General features: G+C 39.8%; 1 protein-coding gene and 1 long non-coding RNA gene across 3 annotated transcripts; both read left to right on the plus strand.

Annotated features, from left to right (window-relative positions):
- Positions 1 to 12,926: 12,926 nt before the first annotated feature.
- LOC138966384 (uncharacterized) lies at positions 12,927 to 23,501 on the plus strand. Of its 2 annotated transcripts, none has more exons than XR_011455682.1 (6): positions 12,927 to 13,939; positions 14,230 to 14,271; positions 19,728 to 19,784; positions 20,420 to 20,516; positions 21,137 to 21,183; positions 23,187 to 23,501. It is a non-coding gene; the product is annotated as an uncharacterized lncRNA (long non-coding RNA). The 2 variants fall into 2 exon arrangements; XR_011455681.1 differs by having other exon boundaries at positions 19,706 to 19,784; positions 23,187 to 23,500.
- LOC138966383 (uncharacterized) lies at positions 14,489 to 19,399 on the plus strand. Its single transcript, XM_070338601.1, has 2 exons — positions 14,489 to 15,843; positions 17,525 to 19,399. Exon 1 carries the CDS (start codon positions 14,732 to 14,734, stop codon positions 15,830 to 15,832), a length of 1,101 nt encoding a protein of 366 aa, XP_070194702.1. The 5' UTR covers positions 14,489 to 14,731; the 3' UTR covers positions 15,833 to 15,843; positions 17,525 to 19,399.
- Positions 23,502 to 26,122: the final 2,621 nt, after the last annotated feature.

The following is a 26,122-nucleotide window of genomic DNA, read 5'->3' on the forward strand; positions in this document are numbered from 1 at the left end:
GTTTGTGTTCGCATATAGATCTCAAGAATGAACGGACCGATCGTCACCAAACTTGGTGAACAGGTTCTATACATTCCTGAGACGGTCCTTACAAAAATTGGGACCAGTCAAACACACGGTTAGGGAGTTATTGGTGGATTAAAATTATACAAGGACTTATAGAGGGACATCTTAATGGTCAAAGGGAAATAACCATTCTCACTCAGTCACTGCCACCAACTGAGAAGGTTATTTCCCTTTGACGGGGGTGTTTTTCCTACCTCGGAGGAATTTCTTGTTTCCCTCACTTTTGGTGCTGTTAATATGTTGCCATACATCCATCGCTTAACGAAATCGACCCCTCAAACGTTCACGTCATCACTTATTTTTAGTGCACTCCTTTTCTAACCCTGTTCTTGACAAAAATATTGCCCCGAAGGAAAAAGGTCAAGCTTCATCCATTAAAACTGCACACTGTCACCTGGTTGTCACGACATATGTCGCGCTACAGGCTCAGTCTGTTTGGTCGGTTCCGATTACCTCCCATGGATGCGAAAACCTATATGACCGTTTTTCTTTATTTTTCTCTCTGTTAATTCACCAGTGGCTATGTAACATGTGTTACAGAATTGCACCAGTGTAAGGGTTAAATGCCGTTTACAAGAATGATGACATGTGTTGAGGGGGGGGCGATGCTTTACCACGTGCACCGGGAATGGGCTTTTTGGACGTAACGTGCATGGGAATGGGGAAATTCTCGTAGCGTGCACCGTGCACAGAGCTTTTTCGTAACGTGCACCGTGGATCACCGTGCATGGCACTTTTGGCCTCAACGTGCACGTGCACAGACCCCCCCCCCCCCCCCATGGTGACCCTCTGTGTTGGTGTGAAACTGAATATTGAATTACTCAAAGTTTTAACGCCATGTTAGGGTCGTTTACGTAGACAGTGATTATCCCTGTACCCCGTGTTTACTTTTGCTTCGTCCTACTTTTTGGCCCGCATTTGCCTAAATCCAGATTTGATTTCCCAAAATTCGACGGGCTTCGTGTACTGGACGTCATCAGCCGTACCCATTAGTGTCGTAATAATCGCATGTCACATGATGACAGGGGAGATAATTGTATTGACTGTCAGCGTCCAAAGTGAAGCTCGAGCGGCATGCCATTTTTGAAAGATGTATTGTGCATGTCAAAAATTCGCGGACATGCCATGGATGTTTGGGTGTGATTTGTTCAGACGCTTTGATTTTTTTTAAAGATAAATCGCTTTTTGGTTACCGGACCTTTACTATGCATGTTTCAAATGAAGCATTTTGCTGTAGACAATATTAACTAGGTCTTCATGAAAACTAATAAATGTCACTATATATGGGTTGTAAAAGAGTGAATCTTCTCGATTTTTATTGAGTCAAACTTTCCCACGTGACATTATAAGCCAGTCACTAGCGGGGTGAGTATCTGAAACACGAGGACCAGGAGCACGTGTAGAAAGATTGCCTTACTAAAAACAAGAGTATAATTCACTCTTTCACAACCCAAATACAAACCCGACTGAGTTATGTTTGGAGTTTGTCTATTTACTGTCAAAAAAGTGATATAGCTGACTGTTAGGCCTTGGCCTTCGCTGTTTTAAGAAGTCATTATGAGAAATAATTGGCACCCAAGCCGCAAAAATGATTGCAATTGCAAAATCATAACAGTCTGATTGTCTTGAATCGATTTCGAGTCGCGAAATACAGTGCAATAAATGCACAGTTTTTGAAATATTGGTTAACGTGACATTCAAGCATCATGCAGAAGGTCTCAAATATGCGAACATCCCAGTACACCTGCATGTGTGTCCAGGTGACCCCACCTTCATGTCGTCACACATAGCTCGAGAGTCAGACGAGACTTGAGGTAAACTTGCACGTGCAGTAATTAGCACTGGCACGCATTGCACGGTTTGCACGTGCGAAGAAGAATCTGGGTGACGCAGCGGCCTCAAGATGTGTCAAGTGCATGTGGGTATACAGAGATGCGTTGTGTGTATTTACTGCCACTGTGAATTTGGCGTAGCCTCTCGTATCGTCTTGTCGTGCAGTCCAAGTTTTGTTATAAGAGTGCAAGGAACTATAAAAAGTTGCATTGGAGGGTATCAGCTCAAGTGTATTTAATGAGTTACATTGGAGAGTGTTATCTTATGTGTATTTATAAAAAACAAAAACATAACAGATAATAGGAAGGAACAACAAAGCAAAGTGTTTTATTCTGGAAAGTGCTTAAAGGCTGACATTATCATATTCAATTACTTCCAGGGCTTTTCCCATCGTTGCGGGGATGTATAAATTAAGCTTCCTGCAAAGTTTTAGCTTTGAAGTCCTTACCAATTACGAGAAATAATTAATTCTTTATTGCTATGTTCTCCAGGACTTGGGCTATTTTTAGACCGTCAACACAGACAGTACAGCGTCACCAATCCCCGCGTGAAGGAAATCGCTCACCTTCCACGTGCAAAACGTAGTGATATTGACACGCCAGATTAGCGCGGTAGCGTATTGTGCTAAGCAGGAAAGCGCGCTTTTCTGTATTCTTGTTAACGTCGCAATTTCCGGGAAACATCCACTTACACTTTGAGACTGTTTTGTTTACATTCGACACTATCAAAACCACTTTGCAATACTGAAATAATGTTTTCTGTGTTCGAAAGCTACAGCTAATCGTTATTATATCCCCTTTGGTACCGTTTTATAACATTATTGGCACATGTAAACAATAGGAATTAATTAATGAACGCTACGAAAAGAAAAGGGCAGCCTTTAAACGTTTAATTTAGTGCGTCGTTCTGAATGATGCTGTAATGTCTTTTTCAGTATGTAACAATTCCAAATAATTTTTAAATAAAAAATTAATAACTGAATTAGATAATAGAACATAATCACGCTTTTATTTTGTTTTAGAGCATGATGGGTAATGGAAAGTTTCTTCTTGTCAAACTGACCATTATTCTTTTTTTCAATTTGTTAAAGTTTGGTCTAATTCTGCATGTGATCTGATTCGGCACCCAGACTCTTACCAGTCCGTCGGTTTTGCAGACAAAAAAAGCATTAATCAATAACATCTACAACGGAATGTACAATTCTTTTTGTGTGTCCATCTAATGACAAAAGCTTACAGGTAGCTAGTACAATGTTGGACTAGATCATCACCTTCTGGTCATGAGCCGTCTTCAAAGTGAACCGTCCAATCTCGGCAGGCCAAAGCGGATTACGACCGTCTTGCTTATAGGAGTAGCACAAACTCTACCTCGTGAATCCCTCAACCTTCTGAATAGCGGAAATTAGGTCCGTTAGATGTTTTGCCGGACAGGTGGGGCTGCTTATACCTTGGACGAGATAATCTGATTATGTTGCTGTCTGAGGTTTGGGATGAGCAAGTCACTGAACTAACTCTTCTCTCACACCGGTGACACTGTGACGGTTCCCATACGCTTTGTGTTCGGTGCCCTGACCCTTTGTGTTCGGTTCCCACTCGGTTCCCACATGCCAAAATTCGCGGACAAGATCGAGGTACTGTCACCCAAAACATCCATTTATGGTAGTATTACGCAATGTTGCTCTCTGAGAATGGTCTTGTTAGATCTGTGAGTGTTTACACTACATGCCTAGGTGCTGTTGGATTGAAGGTTTTTGATATTTTAGCCGTTATTAGGTAGAATGCCTTCCACTTTACTGCAAAACTGCATAATTCGTAGCATCGACAAGAAATATCCTACCAAAAAATGCCTGCTTGGAACTGTTGTTGGTCCAGCAAAAAGTTCAACATGTCTGTAGCAGACAGCCCAAGTTTCAAGATTGTAGGGCAATCCAAACAGCCGTAATAATAAAAACAACAAAAGTAGTCAGTGAAATTGGCTGTGTTCGGTCCCCCCACACTTTTGTGACGTAGGCGTGACGGTTCCCATAATTCATTGTGTCGGTCCCCACTTTCTGTGTCGGACCCCACTTTCGACCTAATTTCTCTGTGACGGACCCCACAACCAGCCTATTTTGTGTCGGTCCCCACACCTTCTTGGATTTATGACTTGCCGGTTACTTGTATCATTGTATTCATTGAATCTAATTGTCTCGGAGTTATTTTTCAGCAAAAACCGGCAAGGCAGCACCTTTTGTGATACCAAGTAAGTCAGATGACATCAGTATGTGTGTGTGTGTGTGTGTGTGTGTGTGTGTGTGTGTGTGTGTGTGTGTGAGAGAGAGAGAGAGAGAGTGACTCTCTCTCTCTCTCTCTCACACACACACACACACACACACATACTGTAAGTTCTTCTTTGATCATCTTCAGATTGGCTTTTTTGCGTTTGATCTTTTGTAGTTTTGTCAGCGTATACGCTAAAGCAGCGTAACAGAAAGAGAGGTTACTGCTTCAATGCGAGAACGTAAGAGGAATTACGGTTTACCAAACTATATACGAAGAACTTTAAGAAGAAAGTGTGTTATCCGTTACATGACTAACAGATTAGTACAGTGGATACGCGTACAAAGAAATGAACAAGTCGCGTAAGGCGAAATTACTACATTTAGTCAAGCTGTGGAACTCACAGAATGAAACTGAACACACTGCATTTTTTCACAATGACCGTAGTCCGCCGCTTGTGCAAAACGGAGTGAAACTGACGAGCCTGTTTAGCGCGGTAGTGGTTTCGCTGTGCTGCATAGCACGCTTTTCTGTGCCTCTGTTTGTTTTAACTTACCGGTACGGTTGGCCTAGTAGTAAGGCCTCCGCCCCGTGATCGGGAGGTTGTGGGTTCGAACCCCGGCCGGGTCATATCAAAGACTTTAAAATTGGCAATCTAGTGGCTGCTCCGCCTGGCGTCTGGCATTATGGGGTTAGTGCTAGGACTGGTTGGTCCGGTGTCAGAATAATGTGACTGGGTGAGACATGAAGCCTGTGCTGCGACTTCTGTCTTGTGTGTGGCGCACGTTATATGTCAAAGCAGCACCGCCCTGATATGGCCCTTCGTGGTCGGCTGGGCGTTAAGCAAACAAACAAACAAACAAATCGTTTTAACTTTCTGAGCCTGTTTTTAATCCAAACAAATCATATCTATATGTTTTTGGAATCAGGAACCGACAAGGAAGTAGATGAAATTGTTTTTAAATCAATTTCGGAAATTTAATTTTGATCCTAATTTTTATATTTTTAATTTTCAGAGATTGTTTTTAATCCAAATATAACATTTTTATATGTTTTTGGAATTAGGAAATGATGTAGAATACGATGAACGTAAACTTGGATCGTTTTATATAAAAAAATGTTATTACAATTTTCAGATTTTTAATGACCAAAGTTATCAATTAATTTTTAAGCCACCAAGCTGAAATGCAATGCCGAAGTCCGGCCTTCGTCGAAGATTGCTTTACAAAAATTTCAATCAATTTGATTGAAAAACAAGTCGCGTAAGGCGAAATTACTACATTTAGTCAAGCTGTGGAACTCACAGAATGAAACTGAACGTTGTCCGCCGCAAGTGCACTGAAAAGGCAGTGAAAGTGACGAGCCTGTTTGGCGCTGTAGCGGTTGCGCTGTGCTTCATAGCACACTTTACTGTACCTCTCTTCGTTTTAACTTTCTGAGCGTGTTTTTAATCCAAACATATCATATCTATATGTTTTTGGAATCAGGAACCGACAAGGAATAAGATGGAATAGTTTCTAAAACGATTTCGGAAATTTAATTTTAATCATAATTTTTATATTTTTAATTTTCAGAGCTTGTTTTTAATCCAAATATAACATATTTATATGTTTTTGGAATCAGACAATGATGAAGAATAAGATGAACGTAAATTTGGATCGTTTTATAATTTTTTTGGTTTTTTTAACAATTTTCAGATTTTTAATGACCAAAGTCATTAATTCATTTTTAAGCCACCATGCTGAAATGCAATACCGAAGTCCGGCCTTCGTCGAAGATTGCTTGGCCAAAATTTCAATCAATTTGATTGAAAAATGAGGGTGTGACAGTGCCGCCTCAACTTTTACAAAAAGCCGGATATGACGTCATCAAAGACATTTATCGAAAAAAAGAAAAAAAGTCCGGGGATATCATTCCCAGGAACTCTCATGTCAAATTTCATAAAGATCGGTCCAGTAGTTTAGTCTGAATCGCTCTACACACACACACAGACGCACACACGCACACACACACACACACATACACCACAACCCTCGTTTCGATTCCCCCTCTATGTTAAAACATTTAGTCAAAACTTGACTAAATGTAATGAGGGTGTGACAGTGCCGCCTCAACTTTTACAAAAAGCCGGATATGACGTCATCAAAGACATTTATCGAAAAAATGAAAAAATGTCTGGGGATATCATACCCGGCCCAGGAACTCTCATGTAAAATTTCATAAAGATCGGTCAAGTAGTTTATTCTGAATCGCTCTACACACACACACACACACACACACACACAGACACACACACACACACGCACACACACACACACACACACACACACACACACACACACACACACACACAGACAGACAGACACACATACACCACGACCCTCGTCTCGATTCCCCCTCTATGTTAAAACATTTAGTCAAAACTTGACTAAATGTAACAAGTCGCGTAAGGCGAAATTACTACATTTAGTCAAGCTGTGGAACTCACAGAATGAAACTGAACGTAGTCCGCCGCTAGTGCAAAAGGCAGTGAAAGTGACGAGCCTGTTTGGCGCGGTAGCGGTTGCGCTGTGCTTCATAGCACGCTTTACTGTACCTATCTTCGTTTTAACTTTCTGAGCGTGTTTTTAATCCAAACATATCATATCTATATGTTTTTGGAATCAGGAACCGACAAGGAATAAAATGAAATAGTTTTTAAAACGATTTCGGAAATTTAATTTTAATCATAATTTTTATATTTTTAATTTTCAGACCTTGTTTTTAATCCGAATATAACATATTCATATGTTTTTGGAATCAGAACATGATGAAGAATAAAATAAAAGTAATTTTGGATCGTTTTTAAAAAAAAAAATTTTAATTACAATTTTCAGATTTTTAATGACCAAAGTCATTAATTAATTTGTAAGCCTCCATGCTGAAATGCAATACCGAAGTCCGGCCTTTGTTGAAGATTGCTTGGCCAAAATTTCAATCAATTTGATTGAAAATTGAGGGTGTGACAGTGCCGCCTCAACTTTTACAAAAACCGGATATGATGTCATAAAATACATTTATTGAAAAAATGAAAAAAATGTTTGGGGATATCATACCCAGGAACTCTCATGTCAAATTTCATAAAGATCGGTCCAGTAGTTTACTCTGAATCGCTCTACACACACACACGCACAGACACACACACACAGACACACACAGACACACACAGACACACAGACACACACACACACACACACACACACACACACACACACACACACACACACACACACACACACACATACACCACGACCCTCGTCTCGATTCCCCCTCTATGTTAAAACATTTAGTCAAAACTTGACTAAATGTAAAAAGAATGAGTAATTACCAAACTACGAATAACAGTGGAAAGAAAGTGTGTATGAGCATTCAAATTGCATGGTCTAAATGAAAGCTGTAATAAAGTGTTTACGGATCAGAATTGAGTCCACTCGGCACCAAAGTTTTTAATTTTGCAATCCAGAAAGACTCTCTTTTCCATCTCTCATCCCGGGTCGAACAAAAGACTCTTTCGATCACAGTGCACTCCATATCACCGAGAGAATGGTCGGGCTGGTTGAAGTGCACTGTGAGAAGAGTACCTGTGTTCTTCCCAATGTGTGAGCGGTGGAGATAGAACCTTTCTCTGAGACTGTTTTGAGTCTGCCCCACGTATACTGGGCACTGTGGCATTTTTTACACGAAATGAGATAGATGATGTTTTTTGTGTCACAGGAGAAGTGTTCTCTAAGAGTGAAAGTTTCACCTGTTTTACATGAATTGAATGTTGTGGACTCAATTAAGTGTTTTTCACAGATGATACACTTTTTACGCTCACACCTAAAACACCCAGGGTTGTTGTCGTGCTTAGGAGGAAGAACTGTTTTTTATATTTGATTTTATAAGAGATTTGTCACAATATGTATTCTGATACTGCAGACACATTTTCTTGTGTTAACTTGCAGAAAATACCGTGTTTACGTCGTGCCGTGACATAGGTAGCAAGGAAGCTTTTTGTCGTCTGAAGGAACTTCCATGGACAAGCAGCATTCGAGAGGGAAACCGCTGTGTCCGTCTGAGTGTTCGAGATATATATGAGAACCATTGGCAGAAGAACAACAGTTTAAACGCTATATACAAGGGAACAGATTTTATACAGGGAAAACATATAAATTCCGCCAAACAGTTTAGCTGTGTTCTACCCAAAGCAATTTCACCCAAAGTGTGCTTGTGAATAAAGTTAGCACGGGAATCTGCCATAAAATGCGGACACCTCATCTGTCTCAATTTTTTTCCCTGCTACTCTTCAGCAGGTAAACGAATCCACAACATCAAAGGAAAGACTCGAAAACAATAATTATAAAACAAGGTATGCGTTGGGGGCCGGGGGCTTTGAAGTAATATTCTCCACAGAAACAATAATCATTTTCGTTTGTACAGTAAATGTCGCAATCTCGTGATGATGAAATCTCTACATTTGAATAAAAAAAATCCGTTTTGAGCTGAAAGTAACTGGAGGGGGGTGGGGGGAGTGACATCAGGATTTTGTTTGTTTGTTTGCTTAACGCCCAGCCGACCACGAAGGGCCATAGGGCGGTGCTGCTTTGACATATAACGTGCGCCACACACAAGACAGAAGTCGCAGCACAGGCTTTATGTCTCACCCAGTCACATTATTCTGACACCGGACCAACCAGTCCTAGCACTAACCCCATAATGCCAGACGCCAGGTGGAGCAGCCACTAGATTGCCAATTTTAAAGTCTTTGATATGACCCGGCCGGGGTTCGAACCCACGACCTCCCGATCACGGGGCGGACGCCTTACCACATCATGATAGAAGGATAGAAATATATAAATAAAGAAAAGGAGGTTGATGTATAATGAGACAGATAGGCAGACAGCCCATAAGGAAAAGCAAGCAGGCAAAAAGAAAGAAAGTAAGAAAGAAAGACAGAACCAAAATTAAAAAGACAGATTAACCGACAGAAAAAGATGAGGAGAGAGAGAAAGAGTAAAGCAAGATCACGAGAAGAAAAAAAAGACACAACAAAATCAAACTAAGAAAGAGAAGGGCACACAACAAACACACAAAAAGACACAAAAAAGACACACAAAAAAAGACACACAAAAAAAGACAATCTATGGGAGCTTTTACATGCACACACATCTTATATACCACTTCAAACTTTTCCCCGAATGTGCCAATCTTTTTTTGCTGAACACGCAGAGGCTCATTTGCCGTAGCAAGGAAAACACGCGTTTAAACGATAAAAGCTCGCAAGCCAAGACCTCGGCTGTCAAGAGTATCTAGCAAAACGCGAGTTTCTGATACGCTCAATTGAGCAGGAAACATACAAATCACAAAAATTACCTCCCCCTTTCTCCGCTGCGTTTCGCTCCCCTTTTTTTCTCCTCGGTGGCGTTTTCGTGGAAATATGGTATGGTGGCACATTGATGACAAAAGGTGTAAAAGAAGCAAAACTTCAAACACGGTGATACCGGCTATCATCATATCCAAAAATGAAAATAAACAGAATCGCGTTTACAAATATGAGTAAAAATGTAATATCTGTAAAGACAAAGCAAAGTGAAGAAAACGCTCCAAATATTCAAGACTTTTATTTTGAATTCGTGTTCAAGCCTAGGAGTGCTGCCCGACTTTTTTGACAGTCTAAAGACTAAGACAATTTGGTATGCAAAGGAGCAAAGACTGTGTCAAAGCCAACTTGAACTGTGAATAGGTATAAATTATGTTTTCTATGAAAGATCCCATGTATCTTTTCATGATTGTTTTCTTGGATTGAATACAAACTTGGATTTTTACCTGACTCTTGGTGAGTTGATACTCTGCTTGTCTCAGTTCGTCTTGTCGTGTGTTTGTTTGATTGCCATCCTTACAATTATCTTTCAGAAACGTATGCACCATAATAACATCTTAGACATAGACACAGATAGTTAAAGTTTATGTGAAGCTACTGCCGCTCCGCTTTACAGCGATATTATGATAGCCTTTAAAATGTTCACTTTTTGTGCTAGCAGGCCTCCGTAAAAAAGGTAAATAAGAGAGGAAAAGACTGGCTGTATATAGAGTAAGTTGATAGATATATCACTAGCTGCAGTATAATGTAAGTGGGTGTTTTTCTCTCTCCATGGTATAGTTATCAGTGGTATCATAGTCTTTCAAAATGTTCACTTCTGGCACTTTTGAGCCTCCGTAAAAAGGAAGAAAGAGAGGAAGAGGCTGTCTGTAAGAGTAAGTTGATAGATAACTCAACAGCTGCCTGAGGACTTGAGCAACATCAAAATGGATGTTTACGCGTGTCTGTTCTTTTCATTTTCCTGCTTTCAAATCGGCCGGAGGTAAACTAATTCTGAAGACATTGGTTAGCACATTGTTTGTCCCCCCTCCTGACTTGAATTCAAAACACAAGTTTGAAGAAGGCGTGAAAGCCATTTCCTGTGCAAGATGTTTAGTGTAAAAAAAATAGAAGAAAAAAAGAAGAAGCTTTTGTTGGTCTTAATTTGAATTGTCAATGCAGATATCGTTTTGAAGTCGTTCTTTTTATCTAATTTTTGCAAAGATTATCTTTAGCTTGCATTTCATTTTCACACATTCTGGGTAATATACATTGCAATCAGCGAAGGAATTGTGCGTTGTGTATCCTTAAACAAATGGTGTAGGTCGTGTACAAACCATATACTCTTTAGAGAAGCGGTATGTGTAAGCGTATGTGTGTGTGTGTGTGTGTGTGTGTGTGTGTGTGTGTGTGTGTGTGTGTGTGTGTCTACGCGTGCGTGCGTGCGTGCATGTGTGTGTCGTGTGTGTTTGTGTGTTTGTGTGTGTGTGTGAATGTGTGTGAGTGTGTGTGTGTGTGTGTGTGTGTGTGTGTGTGTGTGTGTGTGTGTGTGATGTTCGTAAAAATATTTGTAATACAAGTAAATAATAACTGCTTGTTCGAAAATAAAGCTTGATCTCGAACAAACTCCACATAGTATGGAAATCTGCATATTTCTTGCTTAAAACAACAACAAAAATAAGAGAGAGAGAGAAAAAAGAGGGAGATGTTAGATTAATGCTTGTGAACAAAACGACATTTGTAAGGGCGTCTCATCACCTACATTTGATAGACGAACCCCGGAAATAACTCTGTTGGGTTTGTATGAGTTGTGAAAGAGTGAATACGCTTGCTTTCTTCTTCTTCTTCTTCTCGATCGCTCAGACAGGGACTATACGCTTGCTTTAATTAAAGCAAACTTTCCACACGTGCCCCTTGTCCACGTCAGTGTTTCAGACACTCCCCTCACTAGTCAGCGACTTGCCTATAATGTCACGTGGGAAGGTTTGCCTCAATAAAAGACAGAGTATTCACTCTTTCACAACCCGTACAAGCCTGACAGAGTTATTTCCAGAGTTCACCTTTTAAATATAGGTTAAGGTAGAGTTATTTCCAGAGTTCACCTTTTAAATATAGGTTAAGGTAGAGTTATTTCCAGAGTTTACCTTTTAAATATAGGTTAAGGTAGAGTTATTTCCAGAGTTCACCTTTTAAATATAGGTTAAGGTAGAGTTATTTCCTAACATCGCCTGTTAAACACAGATCGAGACTGACCACAATATAGGTTCTACGACTGTCCAACCAAAGCTGGACTGACCTACAAGGACGGAGTGTGAAAGACAGACCCAATCCCATAGTACAAGTAATCAGTGCTGACAGTCGGCACGTGCGAATCGTGCTCCTCATCATGCGACTGACTGACCACTCAGCGTTTCTGTAGATCACCGTGTCGACATGAAGCTCAAGTCCCCTGCGTACTACATCGTCATTGTCGTTGTCCTTCACCCCCCCACCCCCACACACACACACCTCCCCCACCCAAAGATACTGCAAAGGGAATCTTTTCTACCCCCCCCCCCCCATATTCCCCCTCTTTGTACTGCTGCTACCGTGCTGTTGCTGCTGCTGATCCTCCTCCCCCCCTCCTCCTCCTCCTCCTCCTCCTCCTCCTCATCATCATCATAATAGGCGTCGTCGTCGTCGTCGTCGTCGTCGCTGCTGCTGCTATACAGGTAGAACCCACTCCTTCAACTAACAGTGATGACAGCCTCGCGCGTGCGATTCGTCTGCCTCGCTTTACGGATGACTGACCACACACCTTCTCTGGATCCTTGTCTCGACGTGGAGCCTCACTCGTTGTCATCATCATAGCAGCAGAAACAGCAGCAACATTGTCGTCAAAATCAGAATCGCCAGCGACAAGATCATCAAGATCATCAAGATCATCAAGATCATCATCATCATCATCATCATCATCATCATCATCATCATCATCATCATCATCATCATCATCATCATCATCATCATTATTATCATCATCACCATCATCATCATCATCATCATTATTATCGTCGTCGTCGTCGTCGTTATCATCACCACCCCTGCCGACGCCGCCTTCGTCGTCAAAGCTAGTACTACCCGTAACAGCAGGAGGTGACCCACTCCTCCAACTAATGATGACAGCCGGCACGTGCGGTACAGATGACTGAACCTGCAGCTTGTCTGCGTCACTGTTTTGACGTGAGAAGGCAGCACTCCCCCGTGCCTTGTGGTCAGTTTACAGTGACCATCTGTTATTAGCCACGCACCTCGCCTGATGAGTGACTGACCACACCTTGTCGTCCCCGTCCTGTCGTGACTGACAGGGTTTGGTGCTGGGATCAAAGTCAGGACTTTTGGCAGATGTTGTATTCACGACTTTTTTCCGTGACCTTTCGGATTTCATGGGGGCTGCCATTTTGGTTTTGATGCGCTTCCTTTTCCGGTTTACGTATTTTCCGGTTTAACATAGCATTTGCGTTTTTTTGTCAGAAGAGTGATATTTGGTTATGAAGGAAGTCAAGTCCGCCATTACCTGCCACCTCAGTTGAGTGTTTACTTTGAACTTATACTTGAACCGTAACAGTGTGTAGCCAGTTCACAAGACCTGTTCATCTTCCTACCAGTTCCAACTGTTGTTATCAATGGGTCGCGCAGCTGGAGGAAGTGTTTATTTCCATTCGGAGCCCAACTTCAGTTCAAAACCAGTCAAAAACTGGCCTTGACATTCCCACATTACGATACCCTTGAATGACATTAGATCTACGTCGTTTCCGCTTGCCAAAATCCCACATGTTACATGTCTGCTCTTCGAGTTGTTTGGAACTTAGTTCGAGTATTTTCTCGAACGTAACTTTTGACCCAGCTGTCAGGTAGGCATCATGAATTAGACGTACACTAACAGTAACACTGGCAGTTATAAATCATGTTGTGCAAAAGACTCTAAAGAAGTAGAACATTGTGGAAAATCGGGAATGCTTTCTCAGTTTGTGCACCCTGGCAACATTTAGCAGGAGAAAAAAAATGCATATAATGCCTTCCTCTGCAAAAGTCGCGCGAAGAATGCTGAACGGGCAGCGACGACTATAACTGTTCTTCAAAGTAATAAACTACCCCCCAAACCCTGCAAGTTTGTGCGATTTACTTTGTGGACATGAAGCCAGCAGAGGACTCAGGAATGCCCACTTAATTCCTTGATTGTACTTCCGTCACAAGAACTAAAAGAACATTCAATGTTCGTTAAATCTGTGGATCAAGTGACTCACGAAGCGGAGGAAAAGAAAATCACCGGCAGATCTGTACAAGATGTTGAATTCTGCCAGGGAAACGAAGCCGCCCTCACGGCAGAGAAGTCTCCGCCTACGAAAATCAGTAGATCTAGAGCAAGGTAAACATACGTTTTTCAAAGCTTGTTCACAAACACACACACACACACGTACACAAACACACACACGCTCACACCATCACACACACACACATGAAAGAGATGGAATAGCTGATCGAGTGATGACAATGTTGATTGATAAGTATTTTTTGGTGCGGTGAACTTGAGGCTATATTGTTCTATCAATCCATCGATATATTTTACACTTTCACCCCAGAAATGAAGCACGTGTACACATATTGAACAAAAGAATCATTTTAAGCTTTCATTGGCATTGTTTCCTTTTTTTGCAGACATGTTGGCAGGAAGTGAGTGTTTCACCCCACTCTTGCAAGGTAGGTTGATCACTGATGACAAGTTCTGATTGTTTTTCCTTTTTAAACGGATGACAATCCGTACTCTGCAGATGAATCTAACCGAGATGGATCTAACCGATACACGGAAGCAACATTGGGAACAATCTGTGAATATTTCATGTGTGAGGGGTATTACTGCAAGTAGCCTACGTTCGCTTATGTAGAGAAATAATTTTTGACTCAAACTTCAAGTTCCATTTCATGCAGTTTACCGAAACTACGGTTTATGTGAGAGTGCGCATGCGCTAGGCTAGCCATACCCGTATGTGTTATGGCGGCCATGGGCAGCATGTGGGAATTTTCGGCGTAGAAAACTTCATTTTCATCCGGAAATCGACGTAACCTGTTGTGTTTTGTGTGTGAAATTGATTGTTTCTGCTGGACAAAGTAAGTGCTTTATCCTTTATCGTGCCGAGTTCGAAAAAAAACGCGAGTCGCGATGACAGAGAGACAAGTAGAGTTAGAACTCGATTCGGACTCAGAATTGAATGACTTGATCCACGCACCCGACACGGGTGGAAAGGAAAAACCACAAACAGTCACTCTACCAATCTCGGATTGGGAAAAGATGAAGAGTCAAAATGAGAAAATTTTGAAGTTTCTATCTATGGTGGTAGACAAAGATGGCGACTCGCCCCAAACGAAACAATCGAAAAAGAGAAAACGTGAAGTCAGTGATGACGAACAATCTGAATCTGTGGAGACTGGGGATGATTTCGATCACCTTCTTGAAGAAATGTGTAAAACTCAAGCATCAGAATCTCGACCCGAGGCTGAACTGAACGACCCCAATGAGAGTGAAATTATGAATGAACTGGAGCAAGATTTTGACATTTCTGAGACTCTTGGTGATGAAGTTGCAGATCGAATTGCAAAACTTGTATCAGTGATGGCAAAGGGTCAGATGAACGAAGAAAAGATGAAGCAAAAAGAAAGAGAGTTTAAACGCCCAAAGAACATTGAGACAGGCGTCCCAAAAGTGAATCCCGAAATCTGGGGTTTGATGGAACACAGTGCCAAAACGTATGACTTAAAATCACAACGTCAACAGAAGTTACTGTACACGGCCAACAATGCTCTTGTTGTGGCCTGGGATGTGTCCCTAAAAATGGGGGTTGCCAGTGAGGAACAGAAAAAGCTGATCAAAACAATTGCTGAGGCAAGTGGGCTGATACTGAAAACAGCGTATGACATGTCACTGGACAGAAGAGCAAAAATACTGTCTGGACAAAATGTGAACAGAAAATACAGAAAACTGGCATCTTCAAACATACCAGTCACTCAGTGGCTATTTGGGGATGATCTCAAGTCAGCGTGTGCTGATATTGACTGTACAACCAAACTTGGACTTGCCTTTACTCAATCAAGTAGAGGGCAAAAATATTTCCCATCCCGTCAGTATGCACCAAAAAACTCCGAATGGAGAGGAAGAGGAAGGTGGAACTGGAACGGGAAGAGAGGAGCTCAGTTCAGGGGGAGAGGGAGAAGTCAAGGGAGACCATTCTTCTCCGGCACAACGACAAGCAGGCAAGCAGAGTAGACAACAAAGAGGTATGTGAAATAAAGAATGCCACATTTGAATTTGAAGCAGGTAAACTGAAACATTTTGTTCACAATTGGAAGAAATTGACATCTGATTCCTTTATTCTAGATATGGTACAGGGAACAGAAATTCCTTTGAGTGAAGACATTGAGAAGGTGGAAACTCAGCATGAGGCCAAAAATCAAGTTCCTGGTCACTTATTTCAGATAATGGATGCAGAAATAGAACATCTATTGAGTATGCATGTCATTGAGCCATCAAAACCAGAAGAAGATGAGGTGGTTTCACCTATTTTTCTTGTTGAAAAGCCAGATGGGTCACATCGGCTTATTTTGAACTTGAAAAGATTCAATGAATCCGTTGCGTACGAACATTTTAAAATGGATAATTTGTCAACTGCTACACAAATGATGACTAAAGACTGTTATATGGCCTCAGTTGATCTTAGACACGCTTACTATTCAGTTCCTGTCAAACATCAGTTCAGAAAGTTTCTAAAATTCAGATGGCGTGAACAAATGTTTCAGTATACATGCTTTCCAAATGGTTTGAGTAACTGTCCAAGGTACTTCACAAAGCTGCTAAAACCAGTGTATGCAAAGTTGAGGGCACAAGGTTTTTTGTCTACCTCATACATTGATGATTGTTATTTACAGGCAGACACAGTTGAAGAATGTGAAGTGAATGTCAGTGAGACAGTAAAACTCTTTGAATCTCTTGGTTTCACAATACATGATGACAAATCTGTTCTCAATCCAAGCAAACGGTTAAAATACCTTGGGTTTTGGTTGAATTCTGAAGATATGACTGTATCACTTCCAGAGCAAAAAAGGCAGAATATAAAGGCAGCCTGTTACAGACTCAAGGGAAAGAAAAGAATCAGAATCAGAGAACTGGCTCAAGTCATTGGAATGTTGGTTGCCACTTTTCCTGCTAATAGGTGGGGACCTCTGTATTTCAGACAGTTAGAAAAAGACAAGTCTGATGCCCTTAAAGTAGCAAAAGGAAATTTTGAGTCTTTAGCTAATCTATCTGACAATGCTTGTTCAGAGTTAGATTGGTGGATTGAGAACATTGATGAGTCATACCATACAGTGCAAAATGCATGCCATGACATAACAATCCAGACTGATGCTTCTTCTACAGGAGGTTGGGGCGCAGTGTGTGGAGACCTGAAAACAGGGGGACGATGGTCAATGAATGAAAGAGCTTTTCATATAAATGTGCTTGAATTACTGGCAATAGAATATGCACTGAAAAGTTTCAAAGCAAAACTCACAGGGAGACATGTCTTGGTGTTATCAGATAACACTTGTGCTATTGCCTACATGTAAAGAATATGGGAGGATCACATTCACATGAATGTAATGCGTTGGCTAAAAGAATCTGGATTTGGTGTAAAGATAATTTGATTTGGTTATCTGCTACACATATTCCTGGGAAATGTAACACTGAAGCAGATATGCAGTCACGTCAGTTCAATGACCGTACAGAATGGAAATTGAGTGATGTTGTATTTCATAGGCTTAAAGAGACACTGCTTAATCCAGAAATTGATCTCTTTGCCTCAAGGTTGAATTTTCAGGTAAAACCTTTCATGTCATGGGGACATGATCCAGAAGCGTACGCAGTCGATGCATTTGAACACAACTGGTCAAAATGGCTGATATATGCATTTCCCCCTTTCAGTCTGATTCAAAGGGTGCTGATGCAGTGGAGGAGAGACCGGGCAGACGGCATGCTGATTGTTCCCCTGTGGCCAACAGCGGTGTGGTTTCCCCAGCTTCTGCGGTTGCTAGTCCAGGAACCTGTGATTCTTCCGAAAGGGAAACGTCTTCTGACTTTACCACACAGCAATGCAGCACATCCACTTCAGAGAAAACTACGTCTCCTGGCTTGTGTCTTATCAGGCAATCTCTCGAGACACGAGGCCTTCATGGAAAGACTCAAAGCATCATCTGTGCTTCATGGAGAAGTACAACCAAGAAACAATATGCCTGTTATCTTGCGAGATGGCGATTCTTTTGTGCTCAACGGTCAAGTGATCCCTTGCGTCCCTCTGTAAATCTAGTGTTAAGTTTTCTCACTGATCTCTTTGAAGCTGGATTAGGTTACAGTGCAATTAATACTGCCAGAAGTGCACTTTCTTCAGTTATTTTGATGTCAGATAAATCTACAATTGGTACTCATCCTTTGGTTGTGAGATTTTTGAAGGGAGTTTTTGAACTCAGGACACCAATGCCAAGGCATTCCAAGATATGGGATGTTGGTGATGTTTTGAAATATTTTAAGACTCTTCCAGACAATGCTCAGCTTTCATTGAAAGACATAACGCTGAAAGTATCGGCTTTACTTTTGTTGGCATCTGCTCAAAGGGTGCAAACTCTTCATTTGATGAACCTAGAATCTGTTTGTTTTTTAGAGAATAAATGTGTTATTTACATGACAGAAAAGTTGAAACACACAAGACCTGGCTATCATCAGCAAAATTTAGATTTACCAGTATATACTGTGGATGAGCAAGTTTGTGTAGTCAAGTGCTTGAAAGAATACATTGAACGCACAAAGAAACTGAGAGTTGATCAGAGCGGTAAACTGTTGTTGTGTTACAAACCGCCTCATGAACCAGCATCAAGGGACACAATTTCTCGCTGGTTACGGACAGTATTAGCGAGAGCTGGATTGTCAAGTTATACACCACACAGCTTCAGATGTGCAGCGTCATCAGCAATGAAGAGGTCAGGTGTACCTCTTGGTGATATTCTCAAAGCAGCTGGTTGGACCAATGCAAAAACATTCAAACAATTCTATGACAAACCCTTGCAGAGTCAGATGAAAAAGAACACAATCTTGAATTACTATGGAAAGAAAAGTGTGTAGACAAGCACTGTTGTGAAAGAAAACTTTATTGATGCAAAAAGGCATTGATGAATTTATTATTGATGCACAAATGTCACAGAAAAAGGGTGAAATAATGTGTACGGTTGTAAAAGAAAACTTTCTTGATGCAGAAAGCATTAATGGTTTTGTTTTTTGATATGAAAGTGTCATTGATTTTGAAATGTGCAGTACATTGTTTCGAGTATTCTGAATATACTCATACCTCTGCTACTTTTAGAATTAATAAAGTGATCAGAACAAGAAACATTTATCTTCTAAAATGTGAGTGAATCAATGAATGTTGAAATGGAAGTTTGACAACAACAACTTTGAAGTCTCACATAAACCGTAGTTTCGGTAAACTGCATGAAATGGAATTCAAAACATAAACGAGTACTTACCAAGTCGAAGTTTGTGTAGAATTCCATGATGCAGTTTACAGGAACGGAGGGATATGTGCCCTCCCTCAATAAAACCCACCCTCTGTTTACAACTTAACTTTTGTTGTTGTAAAACTTTGTAGATCATCAAAGAGTATGTGGTTTACGCTTTGATGATCTATGCTGTAAAATATGGCTAGCCTAGCGCATGCGCACTCTCACATATCCCTCCGTTCCTGTAAACTGCATCATGGAATTCTACACAAACTTCGACTTGGTAAGTACTCGTTTATGTTTTGAATTAAATTGTTTCTGCTGTCAGAGCCATCTTTCTGAAGGAACAATATTTTACATGCCACTGGATTGTTGTATATTCCTTCTTATTTTGCAATGACAGGCTCAGCTTTCATTTGATTGTAATGTGTTTCTTATTTGAAGCTTTGTATCATAAAAGCTCTGTAGAAGTGTTGCACTTGTTTTGCAGACTGCATTAGGCGTGGTACCTATTGCACACACCCACACACCCCCCCACCCTGCCTATTTATCTAAAACACCCACCCACACACATACACAGGGTGCTGACAAAGGATTTTTTTCCATTCTCCTTCAGGCCATCGCTTAATTTCTTGCAGACTGAGGAGCAATGGACGTTTGAGCAGCTCCTAAACCTGGGGCACACAAGCCACAAGGTAAATAAGGTATCAGTATATGAACAAATGTTTTCCCTTTGATTTTTATCGCATCATTTTTTCATAAAACTCTGTAAATTGTGGCAATTACACATTATGCCAATAACATTATTATGAAGAATGAAGATTTTCAACTTATTGAAGAAATGAAATCAAGCATTTTTGTTCATTCTGTATTTGATTATTATTTTCCAGTCTTTGGGTTGGCATAGTGGGTGAAATAAGGGTGAGGAGTGTCGGTTGGTGTTATTTTTTAGGTCTTGGTGATGTAATATTTTCCCTATGGTATTATTCATGGTTATCATAGTGCAGATTCCAGGGAAACGGTTTTTTGAACAGCCTCTTAAACTGAAAAGCTACAAGGTCAACAACATAAACAGGTTACTGGTGTCTCGGGCATTGATGTTTTTAAAAAGATTTGCACAGCAATTTTTGTGTGTGTAAAGAGATAATGAAAATTATGCATAACAACTTTTATATTTTTGAAGTGGAATTAAATGTTTTCATTTTTTTATTTTGAAGTGTTTTTGTATGCAGGTTTTATTGGATGGGTGGGGGGTGGTTTTGATGGTTCTGATTTATTATGATGTAAGGGTGGTTTTTTCCTTAATTATTTATTTAATTGGTTTATGCAGACTTCATGGCAGCCACTGACCTGACGATATGACAGCCATGAATATCGAACGCAGAAGAAGAAAAAGAAGAAGACAGTCTAACAGGAAAATAATTCTGGTATGCTCATAATGTCTATGCCAGTTAAAAAAAAGTCATGAATTGAAGTTTACCCAGGCTAGACATTAGCATGTCGTAATTGTGACAATGAATGTATCCATAAACGCACCAAGAGACTTATTTAGAAAAATTGAAGTCATGCATCGTCAATATGACCACAATCACAAACTGAATAAGGGGAAATCATGTCAATTTGGTGGTCTGGATCATCAGCTGTTGCTCATTCGCTATAATGGTCTACTTGACAAAGCCTGTCTTCATGTGCTTCTTTGTTTCTTTATACCAAGTGTAGACAACATGTAGGCGTTTGCAGACTGTTTATTGTATTGCTGTTGTTTGTTTGTGAGTAAAACTATGGTGTGACTTCAATTGTTTGAAATTTGTTGTGTATGTTCTACTTTGTGTAAGGTGTTTCTCCATGCCCCCAGAAGACCCGACATTATATTAAAACCTTCCTACCCTGAAAATACTTGCATACTAGATGTTGTTTCTTATTGTAATGATTGGGGACAGGCAAGCTCTTAAATTGTGCAAGCCTTCAGAAAACTGTCAAGTCTGATTTGCTAGAACAAGCGATATCAACACGTTATTAAGATGAATATTTGATTAAATATGTGCAGGAACTACTTCAGCAGATTCATATGGCCAGTCTCACAATGCAAGGAAGGTGAGTAAATTGAATTATGTCTTTCCCACCTGTTCTGTGTTTAGTGTCAGCCGTGATTGCCTGATGAGAATTTGAAAACAAGTTGCTAACTAACATGAACCCAACCATGAAACGTGATGTAGGTGAGTAGCCCATCTAGAAAAACGAACCTGTTCTAATTCCGAATTAGAACAGGTTCTTTTTTCTAGATGGGCTACTCACCTACATCATGTTTTAAGGTTGGGTTCATGTTAGTTAGCAACATGTTTTCACATAGAAAATTGTGGGCACCTGAACAAATATCTGCACATTACAATGAAGTCTTACTTTGTGATCTGATGGTTTAAATAACCCCCCCCCCCCCCACCCCCAAGAAGAAGCTCACATAACTACCAACTACACAATTTCATTACAGAATCAAACAATGGGAAGAATCAGGATTCAGCAGTGCTAGGTCGTTGAGGGGGATAGCTATCACTGGGCACTCAGCAATGAATAGTTGAGGTTTTCACGGACATTAACAAAATCCGGTAACCTACGGACAGTAAATTTCACAGGGAAGGGAACAAGAACGTCAAAAATGGAAAAGTATGTTTTTTCTTTCAAACCATTGATAGAGCTCTGAAGCTTCACACAAGTTTTGCAGAGAGAGCACTCGGCCTATTCATTTTTGGCACTAAAACATGCGCACACACAAAAAGAAAGTTTTTAAAAAGTGGCGCCGATGTATTCTCACACTCACAGCCTTAGAATATTGCAGTTTGTATGTTACCAAATTGAGGCATGATTTTACTCCATGCAATTACCTGACCAAATCTGCGATAGTCGGGCAAACTTCTTACAAGTCGGATTGGGCCTTCAATCAAATACTCAGAAACCAGCAGCTAAAGGGTTAGACCTAGTGAAATCACACTTTTGGAAAGCAGTATTAAAATATTGGCTGGATAATAACCACTACGATCGTGGGACAATCGGGCCGATTTTATTATGGAATAATGCATGCATAACGTATAGTGGCAAAGTTTTATTTTTTGAAAGTTGGATACGACGAGGTGTATTGGTATTAACTGACATTGTACGTTCGGGAGACATATTATCATATCAAGATATATGTGATTTGATTGGATATTCGCCAAACCGAATTCTTGAATATAATGTTGTAAAAGCTGCTGTGTCATTATTCATGAGGAAAAATGTTGTAAATATGACTGATGATGTTTGTATTACCCCACTGTTTAACGGCAAAAATGTGTTAAGTGCCAAAGAATATCGGAAAGAGATTATTAATATGAAAACAGATGTACCATGTTCCGGAGGATTTTGGAAGAGAAAGTTTAATGTAGAAATTGATGAACGTTCTTGGATAGTTGCCCATCAGTCAACACAAGAGACTAGATTAAGAGTTTTACACTGGAAAATTATGCACAACATTTATCCGACCAACATTCTCCTGTGTAAAATGAAAGTAACGGAAACTAATAAATGTAATTACTGTTGTGATGTAACTGATTTCATTGAACACTTCTTTTTTGAATGCCCGGTTGTATACAAATTCTGGAAGTTTATTGAAGAATTTATTTTTCGTACTTTAGAAATTAAGATTGTTTTGAAAGTTAGTGATGTTTTATTTGGTATGCATTTTGTAATGGTGAAAAAGGCAACTATGTATAAATTGAACCACATTATCTTAATCGGAAAGATGTGCGTTAGTATATATAAAAAAACAAATTCGTTTTTACCGTTGGAAAGTATTTTTAATAGGCAGTTACAGATAAGAAGCATTTTTGTGTGAGTGTTCGAAGAACAAAACGTTAAAAAAAAGTAAGCTTGTTGTACTCGATAAGATGTATTTAATTCATTGTATGAGATATTGTTGATTGTTGTTATTTATTTGAATAAAATTGTTAAAAAAAAAATAAAAATAAAAAAAAAAGAAAAAGAAACCAGCAGCTACTGTAAGTAATACTAGTTTTGTTGTTATTTTTTACAGCTTGTACTGAATGTGTTTTCTTTTATCTCCTCAGAATCGAGTCAGCCAGGGAAAGACCATTGAGAGGGAGAGCGCACAGTAAAGCATATATGGCATGCACTTCGGTGGACCAGTGCCATCATCTTCATAACAAGAGATGCAGATCATATTTTCTTATGTTTAAGTATAGCTGTTAGGAAAAGTATTTGACGATTCTTCGGTACGACTTTCGTGTTTAATCCTATTAGCTTGTGCACAGCTCCAAAATCTGTTTTATTTTGATTTATCATTTATAGTTTGAATTTTTTTTTAATGGAATTAGTCCAAATGTAAATACATCTAAGGTTGCAATATTGTTTTTTTGTATATACCCTTAAAACTACCTCTTCGTGTAAACAAAATTTAATTGTAAAAAGAAGTGTTTGTTCAAGGGAGATAATTTGAAGCAATTTTTTTTTTAAATCAGTAAAACTGCGTAGTGACATCCTCAATTAAATAAAAAGAATAAGGAATAAAGGTATACACACAGGTTGTACCCATTTTCTTGATTGCACTGCTTTTAAGTAGAACGCTTTTTTTCTCAGAATTATTTTACAAATAACATTCAAGGGAGGCAATTGATATGATAAAAAGGAAGAATTTTTCTTTTCTTAGAATACTGTACACATTTAGTAAAGTATAATTTACAAGACAAAACACAGGGTTTTTTTGTGTTTTTTTCTGTGCCTACTACTTGACAAGAGAACCACGAGATTTGTGCAGATTATTTAAAATTTTCTGTACAATATATTTTACAAAGACAGATCCATACAATAATCTATAATTTTGTAATAGATGTTTACAATTTGTGGGTATGGTTTTTTTTTAAATCAACAGTTCGGATAGCCACAACAAGTGTGTTTGTCTTGTGATTTGAGAGCTTTAGCACTGAATGCCTAGAATCCTCTTGATCATTTACTTCAGTAGGTTAAGCCACCTTCTCCAAAATCTTCTCTCCTATTCTGTGCTTACTACAGTGGGTTTGACAAGAGAACCACGAGATTTGTTTTTGTACATATGTTGCTTTTATTCTGTACACTTTAATATTTTAATCCTATGTGCACATTGTTTGTTTTTTAACTGTGTTTTTTTTTCTTTTTTTTTCCTGTAATCAAAGTGTGTATGGAAACCACAACCTGTCACAGCAGTATTATTAATCTGGATCTCCCTCTAAGAACGTAATTAACAGAACGTGTGCATGTAGCTAAAGAACTTAAAAAGAATTTCTGCTACTTCACTCAAAATACGTCCATCCTCACACTCATATTTTCTTAAAATAATATTTGTTCATACAAACATGTTTGCGAATTATTCAATTTTGCGTAAAATATTCAATTACGATTTCTTTGTGTGTTGCAAAATTATGTAATAAAATTATGCAAGATCAAATAAAAAACAGCAATAAAGCTGCTGACGGCAGAATACCTCTGTTGACTTCTCTATCTGTTGGGTCAAACTATGCCATAGACATGTTTCTTCTAGTAGCTCAATATCATGTGATACAGTCTCAAAGACAGAACAACGCAATAACCTTTTTTTGTGTAGATTCGATTGACTTTTTCCTGAAATAAAATATTCATGAAGCGGGTTCTGACTGAGTTAATATATTTCTGGAAAGTTGAACAACGCAATGCGTCTGTGACTGGTGAAGAAGCAGAGCTGGAGCTTTTTGTATTGTTTGTCGTTGGTTTTATTACACACGCACTAACATACGGTCAACAAAATGTTGCATGTTCCTGCTTGACAAACAAATGCCTGCATGCATGTGTGCACGTTCGAACGTACGAACATTCATACCTGTGCAAACAATCTACCACTTCAAGTTCAACACCCAAACCCCACACATTCCTCCAAAAGGAGTCTGAAATATAATACTGGCATTTGTTGTATTAAACGAGGACCTCAACTTCCATTGTCTAGTGCATGTGGGTCTCATGTTATACGTGTGAAACCACTTACTTAAAAAAGAAAAAATCTTGTAAGCTTATCAACTAAAAACAAACAAAAAACGAACAATGATATTCTTAACCAAACTGGTTAGAATAACAGATTTAGGAGAATGCAATGCAAGGAACATCTTTATCTATCGGTCGATGCTTAGATCTAGGAAAGCACCCACTTATTCCAGTATTATAGAGAAAAAAAATCCAATTCAAAAAGTTTCAGATCTAGACAAGGCAGCACTAGCAGCAATTTTAGCTAGCAAAATAGAACTTGCCCTGCAGTCATGCAAGGTCGAACCACTTTCCCTGCCTAGTGGGGGTTTGGCGGGTAGAGGGCCGGTGCTGGCACACTCGGAGTGAAACGACATGTCACCTACTTCGATAGCTTCTCCGGATTTACGTGTACAAACAGCGTCCGGGTTTACCGCTTCGATTCTAAACACTAGTTTCTCATGTTGGTAACAAACTGGCTATTCGTTGTTCCACATTAAATGATGCTAGAATGCAAGGTCGCAATCATTTGGTTATCAAACCAGGTTGTGTTCTTTTTTTTCATCACCTTTTTCCGCGCAAACAGTTTTGCGCCATTTCTTTTGCGCAGACTGGGCGGGACAGGAAGCGGAAGCGCATCAAAATTTCTGATTGGACAATGATGCCGACGCCCACTTGACCCCCACTACAATGTCAAGGTCGGAAAGTCGTGAATAAGTGAAGGTTAATAGGCTTTTTGTTGATCGGGATTTTGTGACAGTTTGCGGAATGATGGTGGTCGCTGACTTTCATCGGAATCGTCGTGATTACTGCGTCATCATCATCATCATCATCATCATCATCATCATCATCATCATCATCATCATCATCATCATCATCATCATTCGTCATCGTCATCGTCATCATCGTCATCGTCATCGTCGTCGTCGTCGTCATTTCGTCATTATGATGTTGGAGGTTGTTGTGGTGGTGGTTGTGGAAAGCGTCGTCGTCGCCGCCTTCCCCTTTTGCCTGGTCC

The sequence above is a fragment of the Littorina saxatilis genome, linkage group LG5 (assembly GCF_037325665.1).
Source record: "Littorina saxatilis isolate snail1 linkage group LG5, US_GU_Lsax_2.0, whole genome shotgun sequence".
Taxonomy (NCBI): Eukaryota; Metazoa; Mollusca; class Gastropoda; order Littorinimorpha; family Littorinidae; genus Littorina; species Littorina saxatilis.

What these genes read in the sequence shown, in the direction of transcription:
- LOC138966383 (XM_070338601.1), top strand. Translation starts at nt 14,732, where the DNA reads ATGACAGAGAGACAAGTAGAGTTAGAACTCGATTCGGACTCAGAATTG.